This window comes from Schistocerca nitens, chromosome 1 (assembly GCF_023898315.1).
Source record: "Schistocerca nitens isolate TAMUIC-IGC-003100 chromosome 1, iqSchNite1.1, whole genome shotgun sequence".
NCBI lineage: Eukaryota > Metazoa > Arthropoda > Insecta > Orthoptera > Acrididae > Schistocerca > Schistocerca nitens.
In genome coordinates this window covers 496,817,026-496,831,254 of record NC_064614.1, presented here as the reverse complement: position 1 = coordinate 496,831,254, position 14,229 = coordinate 496,817,026, and the positions used below count along the sequence as shown (strand labels likewise).

Here is a 14,229-nt window from a genome sequence, read left to right as displayed (position 1 = left end):
AGATGTAAAATCTGATTCTGGAATTGACTTGCTGGTCAATCAGATGTGTTATATTTGATAAATGAGACAATATACTTCCTGATGGAAGATCATTTTTCTTACATCCATTGTCTCTTGTGTCGCATTGTGACAAACATTATCTACTCTTCAAAAGGTAATATTGGAGTATCAAATGGTAGTCCTCACACGTCTTGATACTCCTTCCTCAACAGTTTTTGCACTTAGTATTTTCTCTCTGGTAGGGTCAACAGCTGCTATGTGTGCACTTTTGTCATCCATCATGTCTGTCCCTTATACTATCTGACAATTTGATCACAGTCTGACTTTCTTGATCTGAAGACTTGACTGTTTCCAAGAATCATTTTGTCAACATAGGCACAGACTTATTTCTGATCATTTCTTCCAGGATACTGGTATATGTCAGTTATTTTGCTGTGTCAGGTAAGACTGTAACTTCATTTTACTTGTACTGTGCCCAGGATGCTGAAGAGATACAATGGAAGAAATAGTTCCACTGTCAGTTACTTCAGATTATGACACAAAATATTTTCAAGCAGTGGAAGAGAGTGGTGTGCTAAGTACGAGCCTAATAATTTCACTGAAGGCTATTCGAAGTTGACATATTTTATTGCATCTCACATGTAATAGATAAGGAAAAAATTTCTTTGTGGGCATTTTGTATGTGTAAGAAAAAATGAGAAACAAAGCAAAAAACAAATTTATAAAGGTATAAAGTAAACACAACTAAACATATCAAAAGATTCTGATTTTAAAAAACAATAATGTGGCTTACAAACAGAGAAAATACAAGTCATAATGAGAAAGATTCTTGTAAGGTTTAAAATGAGTGAATGAATGTTGGTCTGTCACAGTTATCCTCACTGCTTCAACAATAGGGAAGCAGAAAAACATAAAAACTATCTTGCAACACACTTTTGGACTGCTCTGCAGACAGATGTGTGGAAAAACATATTTGTACTCAAAATTTAAATTATAAGCACAAAATTAATCTTGATATTCACGTGGAAATGTCCAGGCTGCATTCAAATACATGTATTGACTGGCCCTATTTGTACATTTCTTAAAGTTACAGGAGCAAGGATTTGACTTACTGTTTCCTTGACAATAACATCGTAAACTGTTAAGCTTGGCACATTTGTCTCAAATGAAGTGTCTGAATTAAATGGCTGAACTCCACTGGCCCATTCTGGTATAAAAAAACCCTACGCTGTTAATGCATTTTTCATGCATTCATACTGAACTCCAATTTACATTTGGTAAGCTGTTTTGTGTTTTTTAGCAACGTAATGTAAATTATGGGCTTCTATTTACCTACAGAAGGAAATGTGAAATCTGAAGCAAATCAGGATCAGTGTAAAATACTCAGAAGAATTCTGAAAAGATTTGCAACTATCTTATGTGTTCACAATGATATGCTCCTTTGTGAGAGCAGAAGAAAAACATTTTCTTTTATTTATAATCAAAGAGTGAAGTATTCATCCTTTAAAGTCACAGATAAAAAGACCAACAATAAAGGCAAAGCCAAAGAGATGAACTAATGAACAAAATTAAACAGATTCTAATTTAGTATCAAGTAACAACACAATAAAAGCAAACTTTTGTTTAAAAAATCTTTATTGTAAACTACAACAGATATGAATAGATACAGAGACAAGGTATCCAAAAGTTACTCTTCTGCATTTGTTTTCATTCAACCCTGACAAGTCAATTGACTTCTCAACATTGTAAAATGCTCCTTCACTCTGCAATTCTGAGCCCTACTTAGTTTCTATCCTTTAACCTACAGCTCTTAATGCTTTATACAGTTCTTACTGCATTCTCCTTCTTTCAACAATCCAAAGTGGTAATAGTAATGCAAGCAAAAAGAATGAAGAACCTTCCTCTCACTCTGTAAGGTTACTTTATGTTACTAGAGTAACAGACTGCATTAAAGAGCATGAATACCACACACATTAAGACAAAGTGTAAAATCTGCTGTCGCAGGGCACCAAGAAGAATGTTAGCAGGTAATGCATTAAAATAACACATGAATGTTAGCCTTAGAAAGTAGTATTTATAGAAGGAAAAGTCAGGGAGTAGTTGAAATCTTGAAGAATGAGTACAATTACAATACAGATGACAGCTACATGCTTCCAGCTTCGTGGTTACCTGCCTTCAAGGAAGTAGATACTCAGCCAGGGTACATGAGGAACATAAACAACTATCAGGAAGCTAGCCAGTGGTGGCATGACAACAATATTATTTTATGAGGGTGGTTTGAAAAGTTCTCATAATCACCATGAGAGGACAGCAATAGCACAACGAGTTGTTCATGTGATATTCCTCGGACTGTTGCCTGTAAACCCGAGCCACGTCAGTGCTCTTGGAAGAGAGCTGTGGCGGTGACATGGCTCTGTTGTTGTTCCTGCGTAGTGATTTGTGAAGATGGGGGGGGGGGGGGGGTGGATATCGAGATTTGAGCAGTGATTAAGTACTTCATAAAGAAAGGTATGAAATCAAAGGACATTCATGCCGGTTTCCAGAGTACACTGGGGGACTCTGCTCCTTCATATTCAACTGTTGACAAGTGGACAAATGAATTTAAATTTGGTTGGGAGAGCTTAGATGAAGATCCACACAGTGGTCGGCCAAGATGTGTCACTACTCAAGAAATCATCACAAAAGTGCACAAAATGGTCATGGAGGATCGCCAACCGGAAGTGCGTGAAATTGCTCATGCTCGCCAGATGTCATCTGAAAGGGTATATCACATTTTAACTGAAGAATTAGAAATGGAAAAATTATCTACAAGATTGGTGCCATGACTCTCGACGCTGGATCAAAAACGCATGAGAATGGACATATCAGAACAATGTTTGGCCCATTTTGGGAGAAACAAACAAGATTTTTTGCACCAGTTTGTGACCATAGATAAAACTTGGGTGCACTACTATACCCCTGAGACAAAACAACAAAGCTGTGGAAACATGCTGATTCTTCGCCACCAAAGAAAGCAAAGACAATTCCTTCAGCAGGAAAGGTCATGGCATCAGTGTTCTGGGATGCGAAGGGTATTCTGTTTGTAGATTATCTCCCCACAATTAATGGAGAATACTGCGCTAACCTCCTGGACAAATTGCTACAAAAGATATGTGACAAAAAGCCAGGATTAGCAAGGAAGGAAGTCATATTTCATCAAGACAATGTGCGCCCGCACACGTGCCGTTGCCACGGAAAAACTACACAAACTAAGGTATAAATCGTTGCCATACCCGCCTTGATTAACCTCATATGGCTCTGTTAGTCTTCCATCTTTTCCAAAAACTGAAAATTTGTCTTGGTGGAGAAAGATTCACTTCAAAGAATTGATAGCCAGAGTTGACAACTGTTCTGCAGGCCTGGAGGAAACTCATTTTCGAGATGGGATCACGGCACTGGAACATCGCTGTACTAAGTGCATTAATCTACAAGGAGACTACATTGAAAAATAAAAAAAAAAGTTTTCTATTCCATTCCGAGAACTTTTCAAACCACCCTCGTAATAGTATACATTTACTCTTTCACTATTTGCTATCAGTATTTACCCAATGATGATGGTGCATCTATAGCATCCAGAAGATTTTTATCAAGAAGACACAGGTTGCAATGCAGCCAATGAAATTGAGTGTGTTGTGCTGAACATCATGATCTGAGTCAATCAACACATACATTGAAAGAACAGGCAAATATGAAATGGAGGTGCTCATTCATAGAAGAAGACAAAATCTCTAATACATGATACAGAAAATTACGCTGCACATGAGATCATTTAGGCATGACTCATCATCAAGAGTAGGCAATAAACCTGTAATTGGTGTTTTTATTGATCACCAGGTTCACACCAAAATGTAACCAAAAACTTCAGAACAAAACTCAGCTACCTGATATACACATTCCCTAATCATACTATCATCACAGGGAGAGACTGGAATAATAATAGTTTTGTAAGTGGTGGATGTGACAAGACATCTTGCAAAACAATACTAATTGCCTTTCGCGAAAACTACTTCCAAAAGATACTTTCGAAGACTACTCATGATGGAAATATAGTAGATCTACTAAAAACAAACGGACTAGACCTCAATGAGATTATTCACATTGGAACCATTATCAGTGACCATGAATACCGAAGTAGAAAGAACTAAAACAAGCAGAGAGATTTATATTTGATTCAGTAAACTAGACAAATGAGCACAAGTGTCACATCCCAAGGAGAAACAAAATATTTAGCTCTGGGCAACAGCATGTTAGGGATCCGCAGTTAAAGAATAGAAGAGTAGATGACTAAGCACAAAATAAATGGTTAGCATACCTAATACAACAGTTTGTGATGGGAGGGACCCTCCATGGTACATAGCAGCTATTGCACAATAAATGTAAAATAAAGGACAGGGCCACAGATGGAGATATACTAAGTGAATGTGCTTGTCTGTCCAAAGGGCAATGTTTTCTGCGATGGCAAATTCAGTCTGATTCATACCTGTTATTGTCTATGTCCCTGAAGGTAGCCTTAAAAACCAAATCTGGTTGCAAAGCCCAAACAAATTCTTTTCATATGTTAGGGCTCACAGTGGCACCAAACCAAATGTCCAGACCCAGATGAATGACAAAAGACTGAGGATCTCCTGCACTACTGCAAAACTGAATGGTTTGGATAATAGTGTCAATAGCATTAAAAAAAAACAGCTAAAAATCATTACAAATAAACAAGACCCCCAGGCTCAATTGAGTCCTTTTCAGATTCCATACAGCTCAACCATAAATACTGTAGACTCCTGGATAAAAAAACAGTAGTTGGAAGAAAGCACAGGTAACAACTATCTACAAGAGGAGCAGTGGAAGCTAACTACAGAACTACTAGGCAGTATCATTGATATCCATGTGTTGTAGAATCCTAGAACATTATCTGAGCTCAAATATAATGCCAAACAGCACATATTCTGAAAAAGTTGGTCTGCAAAATACAACTCACACTTTTTGAAATGCCATGGATCAAGTCAATCAGACAGAGGCAGTATTTCTTAGCAACTGGAACGCATTTGTGTCAGTACTGGACTATTACTCGTTAACTTAAGTAAATCATATGGAGTATCAAATGAAATTTGTAAATGGATTGAGGATTTCTTGTTAGGGTGGATGCAGAATGATAGCTGGAACTGAGAGTCATCAAGAGAAGTAGAAGTAACTTCAGGTGAGCCCCAAGGTATGATATTGGGAGCTCTGCTGTCCAGTTTGTTTGTACATTAATGACCCAGGCCCAAGACTTTTTGTAGATGAGGCAATTTCTATAATGAAGTAAACCTACTATCCGAAAAGGTATATGAATCTCAATCTCCCTTCCCCTCCCTCCCCACCTCTATATAGACACACACACACACACACACACACACACACACCTCTGTACATCTACATCATGCTGCCTGAACACCCAATGTCAGGACTGGAGTTTGGCAGGTAGATTGGGTTGAGAGGTTGGGTCAGGTAGAATGGTTGAAGTGAAAAATGGGTGGGGAGCACGAGGAGAAGTGTCGCTGACAATTCAGAGGAAGGCAGCACATGTAGTGGACAGGTATGCGCACAGGCATCAGAAACAGTGAGTCCATGTAGCACACTATCATAACGTTGTGGGGGAGTGGACTCAAGAGGGATGACAGAGCAGAGGAAGTGGAAACTACGGGGAAGAGGGTGTTGGTGCATGGCATTACTGAAAGTTGAGGCCGAAGGATTATGGAAATGAAGGGTGTGTTGCAAGGACAACTCCCATCAGTAGCAAAACAGGGTGTGAATCGGACATTCAAAGAAGCTATGATCCCCCTTAAAATGTTCTCCACAGATGGGAAGGAAATGCTGGGTTTAAATGGAAAACGCATCCAACCATGGCATAATAGCCCAGAATATTTTATTAATTGTGAACTCCCATCTACACAGTTCAGGGAAGCTGATGCTTGGTCAAAGGATCCAGATAACATGGGTTGTGAAGCAGCCACTGAACTCTAGCACACTGTACTCAGCAGTGTATTCCACCACTGGGTGATCAGCTCTGCTCTTGGCCACAGTTTGGCAGTTTCATTTGGATGGACAGTTGGTTGGTGGTCATTCCCACCTAAAATGTTGTGCAGAAATTGTGGCAGAGCTGGTATATGACATGCCTGCTTTCATAAGTGCTGATGGGATAAGATAAGCCATGACAGGATAGGAGTACGATGTTCTGGGTAGGCGAATCAAACAGGTCTTGTACCTGGATCTTCCATAGGAGTATGATCTATGTGGTAAAAGAGTTGGGAGTAAGTGTGACACAGTGATGATCCACGATGTTTAGGTCTGGTGAGTGGTCAGCAGACTACAACTACTAACTCTTTTTGCAGAACTTTAGGAGAGGTGGGCAGCACTGTGGGTAGGGTGCCCCTCATGTCTAGACATGATGATAAATAGTCAAACCCCTGATAAAGGATACAGTTCAGCTGTTCCAGCCCAGGATGATATTGGGTGATGAGGTAGATGTTCCTTTGCAGCTGGCTCTCAGTGGTGGTGGAAGTATTTCACTTATCTCTTACAAGGAAATCACAACAAGTCACAAATTAGTATAACTGTACACATTAATAGTCAATCCTGTATTACGTCACATTAAGGAAGGAAGGAAAATTGGTGTGCAACTTGCTATCAGTGACAAACTCACAAAAACAGAGCACAAGTTCGGATAGGACAAGGATTGGAAAGTAAATCTGTTGCATTCTTTTTAGGAACCAACATGTTAATTAAAAAAGGTTGGGGGAAACCAGGGAAAATGTACATCTAACTATTGAAAGTTCATGATAAATTAACAACAGTATTATAAAAAGGATAGATTGCTGTTCACCATATAGAGGAGATGTTGAGTTGCAGACAGGTGCAACGAAAAGGCTGCTATACATCTAAGCTTTCAGCGAAAATGCCTTCTTCTCAACTGGAAAACAAACACACACATTCACACCAGTGCAACCTGCGCACACATGACCACTGTCTCTGGCCAATGTGTCCAAACTGCAAACTGCTGATGGGAGCAGTGTGTGAGTGTGAGTGAGTGAGTGAGTGTGTGTGTGTGTGTGTGTGTGTGTTTTCTATTTCAGAAGAAGGCCTTTAAGCTGAGAGATAGAATGTTTAGCAGTCTTTTTGTTGTGTCTGTCTGTAACTCAACATCTCCTCTACATAGTGAATAACAGTCTATATTTTTCATAATATTCAAAATATAAATCTGAAAGACAATGCGATGACATCAGATATACACATAGTAAAAGCAGAATGTGAATGAATTTCATTGTGAAATGAGAGTTCTAAAATTCACAATGAAAGTAAATAAATATTCGGAAAGTAACATACCTTTTATTCCAAAGTAGAACCAAGTTCTGTTACTGTTTTCAAATTCCGTTCCATAACAATCTGGACGAGTCCAAATATTAAACTCAAAGTCAGGGACTTCATCTCCAGAACTGTTCTTTGTATGAGCTGCATTGCCTGAACATAAGAAACAATTACATGGCAAAATTAACATGAAATAATTTAATAAACTAAATCACAAAATGAGGTTGCAAGCAATCACAACAATTTCTCTCTTAATTCTGGAAATAACACTAAAATACAATGTTTAAGACTTACAATATCAACTCAGATATTAACAATATACTATCTTTTCCTTCTTAAATACAGGGTGTACAAAAAAATCTGTCAATACTTTGAGAGATGACAGTACTCAGTACTCACCGAAACAAGAAAAGTAAGTCCAATAAACATGGGACCAGAAATGCATACTTTCCAAGAGAAACACGTGTTAATAGGGACGATTGTGCAATGCTTGGCTGCGGATGTTAACAGGGTTAACAAGAGATGGTGTTGTGAATTTCTATAACTAGCATGTACGGGCAGATGTAACTCCTCATACAATTTAGGAAAGAGGGCATTAACACAGATTCTCAATCAACATATGGCCAGGCATACTTGGTGAGAGATTAATAGGGCCACATGTGCTATCACAAAGGTTGACTGGAGCACATTATCTGGACTTCCTCATTAATGTATTGCCTATCTTGCTGGAGGCTGTGCCACTGCAGTAATGAATACAAATGCAGTTCATGCATGGTGGTGCACCAGCACACTTTCATCACAATGTGCGCAGGCATCTGATGCAGATGCTTTAGGTGTCCTACACGTGGGTGATTTTCGGCAGCACTGCTGAGCAACATGCGTCGGTCCCCACGGTCTCTCTCTCTCTTCTTCCCCCCCCACCCCCGCCCCGTCTCTCTCTCTCTCTCTCTCTCTCTCTCTCTCTCTCTCTCTCTCTCTCTCTCTCTGCTTAGCAGCACTGCTGCTGTGCGTGATTGGCACTCTCACGCCGTGTAAATCCACTCAATTGATAATATGGACTCGAGACAAAGAAGTATTAGCTCTGACTTTGTAGATCAAAAGAAAATTCAGGCACCAACGTCGTAAACATAAATAATGCACCACTCGTACAATATACCTACACTTCTACACTGTATATAGTGAGTTATGTGAAGACAGTGACAAGTTCAACTACTTCACGATGTTAGTACCGACCTGTGAGGAACAACTACATTTGCTGAAAACACACATTTCACTCCAGAACACTTGCATGAGAAATACAATATGTATAGACATCCTAAAACGTATCTTCGTACACTGATGTACAGAAAAGCTGAGATGGTGATTCAACGGCGCCCTTTGTGCTGATTCAGCCAGCTGTTCCGCATAAGTGGTCATGGAAGCAGGTGAGCCTTGTTCTACTAAGTGCGTTCCACTTACATTTCCCTGTGATACAGCCACATTTCCATGAGTAGTACCATCTGTAATGTATTTTTGCAGCACACTCTTAAGTTAGAATTTCGCATAAAATTGCTTTTCTTAAGATATGGCCATGAAGTGAGGTAGCAAAGACAAGAGGAATAATCCATCAGGATCTTCCTCCATAAATTTTAATTTCTCTTGAACACTTTCTGCAAGTATCCTAAACAATTTATGCTCTTCTGGAAGTCTCTTTTTGGGAACACTAAAGCCTGAGACAGTAGAAGATGGTTCTTGATAAGTGCTTGACTCTTCTTTTGTCATACTGTTTCCCCCCCCCCCCCCCAGCCCCCCCCCCCACCCTCAACAGGAGGTTTAGTTTCACATACAGGTGCTAAAAATGACGATTGCTTGAAGAAAATGTACTGCTTTCTGGCATCTGCTGCTGAACCACTCTTCACTTTTTTCTGTTTTTGCAGCTCTCGAGTGTACAAATCTCTTAAATTTTTCCACTTCTTTTGCAACTGTGTTGCTGAAATAAAAAGATTTCTTTTCTGATTTCAGGTATCTTGCATCAGGAAATACATTCACAGATCTACATTACACATATAAATGTAGAGTTTCTACCACCTCAAGCATAGTAAAGGACACTTGTCAAAATATTTGGAATGTTCTGAAAGAGACTACATTTCCAATGCTTACTGAAGAGGACTGGTTGAATATTGCACAAGGTTTTAAGACAAATGCAGATTTTCCAAACTGTATAGGGGCAGTAGATGGTACACACATGCATTTTATTAAGCGCTGGCATAGATGCTCACTTCACTTTTACTACAAACATTTTTTCTCAACTGTGTCATTAGCAGTTTGAGATGCAAATTATAATTTTGTTTACGTAGATGTCGAGTCTTATGGCAAAAGTTCATATTCACAAATCTTTAAAAACAGTATGCTACTCAATAAGATAAGACACAACAAACTGAACATTCCTAGACCAAAACCAATATGTGCTGTAGGAGAGCCACTGCCATGAAGTGATGAAGTATTTGGTCTGACAGAAGACATGCAAAGACCCTATGGTGGAAATAATTTGCCAGTCATTAAAAAGATATATAATTATTGTTTATCATGGGTGAGATGATTCATAGAGAGTACATTTGGAATACTCAGCAACAAATGAACAATATTCCATCGTCCACTCAATTTTTCAATCGATTTGGTCTCAGATATAATAAAAATATGCTGCATATTACATAATTTCATTTGTTGTAGAGATGGGTACACATTCAAAGACACAATGAACATCGTTGGACTACATGGAGTCAAGGAAGCCCTACTGCCAAGAACAAGGGACAAATCAGCTGCTGTTATCAGAGATAAATTTGCTGAATTCTTTGCAAGTGGAAAAGGTGCAGTGAGTTGGCAATTGAACAAAATTTGATCTGGGGACTTCTAATATTTGTACATAATAATGTAATACATTGTACATATAATTCTAAATACATACCTTTTTCATTTTTGGAATCTGTTGTTTCATTTGCAAATCCTGGAATGAACAGTTCACACAATTCTTCCCATGCTCTGTGCTTCACAATTCTGTTGCTGTATTTGCAACATCTTGAGTCCCAAATATCAGGACGCATTTCTTCCTCACAAATGAAATGCTCGGTATCAAAACTCATGGAGCTGTGAGAAGGACTGATACGCTAATGAAATGCCATGTGTGAAAGGTAACAGGTGTGAAAATGTTGCTGCCAGCAGCAGGCAGCCGCTCGTGCAGAGATGGTCGTGTGGTTGCCACTGCTGTATGAATCGACACGTGTGTAAATGTCCCATCTATTTCCACTATGGAACGCTGACCGCTGCCGCCGCGCTGCTCAGCAGCACTGCCCGAAATCGTACTGGATTGGTTTGGGAGGGGTGGGGGGTGGGGGGGGAAGGGGGGCAGGCGCATACCTTGGCCTGATCATTACCCAGACCTCAATCCCCTAGACTTTTGGTTATAGGTACTCTTGAAGGAATTGGTCAACATCACGACAATCGACGACGTATGGACACTACAGGGTCACATCTTCGATAAATGCCAGCAGATACAACAACAACTGGGTATACTGCAAAGGGTACATCATTCCTTATGCCGGAGGTCGGAGGAGTGCACTGTCATGAATGGATGCCACATTGAATACCCTCTGTAAACACTTGTTTATCGCAGAAAGCATGCGTTGCCAGCAATGTTTATTGAACTTATCTCAGAAAGTACACATTTCCTGATCAATGTTTATTGTACTTACTTTTCTTGTTTCAATGAGTACTACCACATCCCAAAGGATTCAACACTTTTCTTAATGCCCTGCATATTGTTATACACTTCACAAAATTTCATAAAAGTTGCATACACTATGTCACCAAAAGTATCCGGACACCTGACTGAAAAGACTCACAAGTTTGTGGCCACTTCATCAGTAATGCTGGAATTCAATATGGTGTAGGCCAACCCTTAGCCTTGATGACAACTTCCACTCTTGCAGGCATATGTTCAATCAGGTGCTGGAAGGTTTCTTGGGGAAAGGCAATCCATTCTTCATGGAGAGGTGCACTGAGGAGAAGTATCGATGTCAATTGGTGAGACCTGGCATGAAGTTGGCATTCCAATTCATCCCAAAGGTGTTCTATGGGATTCAGGTCAGAACTCTGTGCAGGCCAGTCCATTACAGGGATGTTATTGTCGTGTAACCACTCCACCACAGGTGCTTGATCATGTTGAAAGAAGCAATTGCCATCCCCGAATTGCTCTTCAACAGTGGGAAGCAAGAAGGTGCTTAAAATACCAATGTAGGCCTGTGCTGTGATAGTGCCATTGAAACCAACAAGGGGTGCAAGCCCCCTCCACGAAAAACACGACCACAACATAACACCACCGCTACTGAATTTTACTGTTGGCACTACCCACACTGGCATATGATGTTCACCGGGCATTCACCATACCCACACCATGCCATCGGATCACCACATTGTGTACCGTGATTCGTCACTCCATACAATGTTTTTCCATGTTCATTCATCCAATGTTTACGTTCCTTAGGTCGGTATTACACTATCAAATTTCTTTGTCAAAGATTTGATTAAAGATGCGATCAAATATTCGCCAAATATATTTGACAAAGATGTTTGACGTGGCACTAAAAAGGGGTATTACACTGTCATCATATTTTTTGTCAAAGTTCAAGTTGGCTGACAACAACAATTTGTTATTGAGTGCAGCAGTTGCATGTGCCACAATTGCACTGTGTGCACATGCAGAAGAGAAGTGCGGAGAAAAAAAGGAAATGTACCTGGGTGAAGCCATGGGTTTTACGACGACACGACAAAAGCATTCAACAAAACTTGTTATGTGAGCTTACAGTGGAGGACGTCAAGTCGTACATCAACTACTTAAGAATGGATGAGCATACATTTCTGTATGTGCTCAGTGAAGTGTATCCTCATATCACAATGCACTGATATTTCTGCAGAAGACCGGCTCACTGTAACACTCCGATTCCCTGCTACAGGAGAGGATTAGGTCAGGTCTCCAATCTTCTTAATATATTTTGTATTCAGGGTGACTCACATTGTAAAGTGCCTCATCAGCTTCATACATCTCTATTAATTTTGTAGTTGTCAGTACACACCAATTGTATTTACCAGCAATGTTTATAAAAACACTACAGATGACAGAATGCTGCAGCGATGCTAGCGCTTCACGTGGTAACATGTCACATTGCAGAGAACAGAAGACAAGCGACTTCTTTGATCAAATCTACAGCGAGGCCCTAGATTTGATCAAATATTTGACGACATTTGACAAAGTTCCCTATTACACCATCAAATTTCTTTGACAAAGATATTGGACAAAGAAATTTGATAGTGTAATACTGACCTTACACCAAGCGAAGCATTTTTTGGCATTTACCAGCATGATTTGTGGCTTATGAGCAGCCGCTCAACCGTAAAATCCCAGTTTTCTCACCTCCCGCCTAATTGTCATACTACTTGCAGTGGTCCTGATGCAGTTTGCAATTCCTGTGTGACGGTCTGGACAGATGTCTGCCTATTACACATTATGAACCTCTTCAACTGTCAGCAGTCTCTGTCAGTCAACAGACAAGGTAGGTCTGCATACTTTTGTGCTGTACGTGTCCCTTCACGTTTCCACTTCACTATTACATTGGAAACAGTGGACCTAGGGATGTTTAGGAGTGTGGAAATCTCACGTGCAGACATATGACATAAGTGACACCCAATCACCTGGCCACGTTCAAAGTCTGTGAGTTCTGCCGAGTGCCCCATTCTACTCTCTCACAATGTCTAATGACTACTGAGGTCACTGATATGGAGTACCCGGCAGCAGGTGGCAGCACAATGCACCTAATATGAAAAACATATATGTTTTTGGGGGTGTTCAGACACATTTGATCACATAGTGTATTCTACTCAAATCGTTTGTCAAGCACCTCTTACTGTGTCTTCATCTAACATTTTGCCATGTGGAATCTTTGTAAAGTCACGTGTTCTTAACTGTTCCAAGAAGTTAAGCAAGAGCAACACCTCATAATTATACTCTCTTCTTTAAAATTAGAGACTCAAGTGCTTGAAAGGTCATCAGAGTCCCCAGAGGATAAGAAACATTTTTCTCGGGCACTATCATGAACAAGCCTGGTGACAACACTGAAGTGTGTGATGTGATCCATGAGGTCAGAAGATAGAGAATCAAATGTGTCTTAAATATAGTTGGGCTTTCACACTTTTTAAACTTACACACTGAAAGGTGACCTCAAGGTGACATGAACTGCAGCAAAATGTGCTCATTCTTCTTTGAATAATAATTGATCAATTAAGCTATAAGGTTCTCACTTGCACCTACACTGCTGCTGACAGTTTGATGTAACACCCCCCCCCCCCTTTTTACTCCATAGTCATAAGTACTGATGAACCAGGGATATATACTTACAATCAATGAAATGAAATGCTGTAGTAATCTTTGCAACAAATAACGCCATTCTCTCAATCACAGTCACAACACACCTCAACTGCAACATCATCTTTATACTCTGATGAAATTGTATGCACAAATTTTTGCCATTGGTTCAACCAACCACTGAGCGCTTCAGCATTATAATAATGTGCATCCGTAAAACTCACCTGCTACAAAGAATTTTCTGTCAACGTGAAACAATCTACTGTCCCATACCCTGAGTACTCACTTGGCCTAACACTTCATGATTATATTCTCTTCTTTAAAATGAAATTCAACTTTAAACTGTAGGTTATAAACTAAAATCAAAGATCAAATGGAATCACACAACTGTTACTGAGCACATAGCAGCTAGTTAGCTGTCTTCCAGCAGTGCTTCTAACAATGGAAAATTCACTGTA

The 14,229-nt window shown here is 39.8% G+C and overlaps 1 protein-coding gene across 2 annotated transcripts in view; it reads right to left on the bottom strand.

Annotated features, from left to right (window-relative positions):
* Positions 1-14,229, bottom strand: part of LOC126252758 (cytosolic carboxypeptidase-like protein 5) — a 178,039-nt gene that overhangs the window by 156,486 nt on the left and 7,324 nt on the right. For both annotated transcript variants that reach the window (XM_049953680.1, XM_049953688.1), the window contains one exon: positions 7,396-7,530. In XM_049953680.1, coding sequence (XP_049809637.1) covers positions 7,396-7,530 — 135 coding nt within the window. The remainder of the gene's footprint in view (positions 1-7,395; positions 7,531-14,229) is intronic.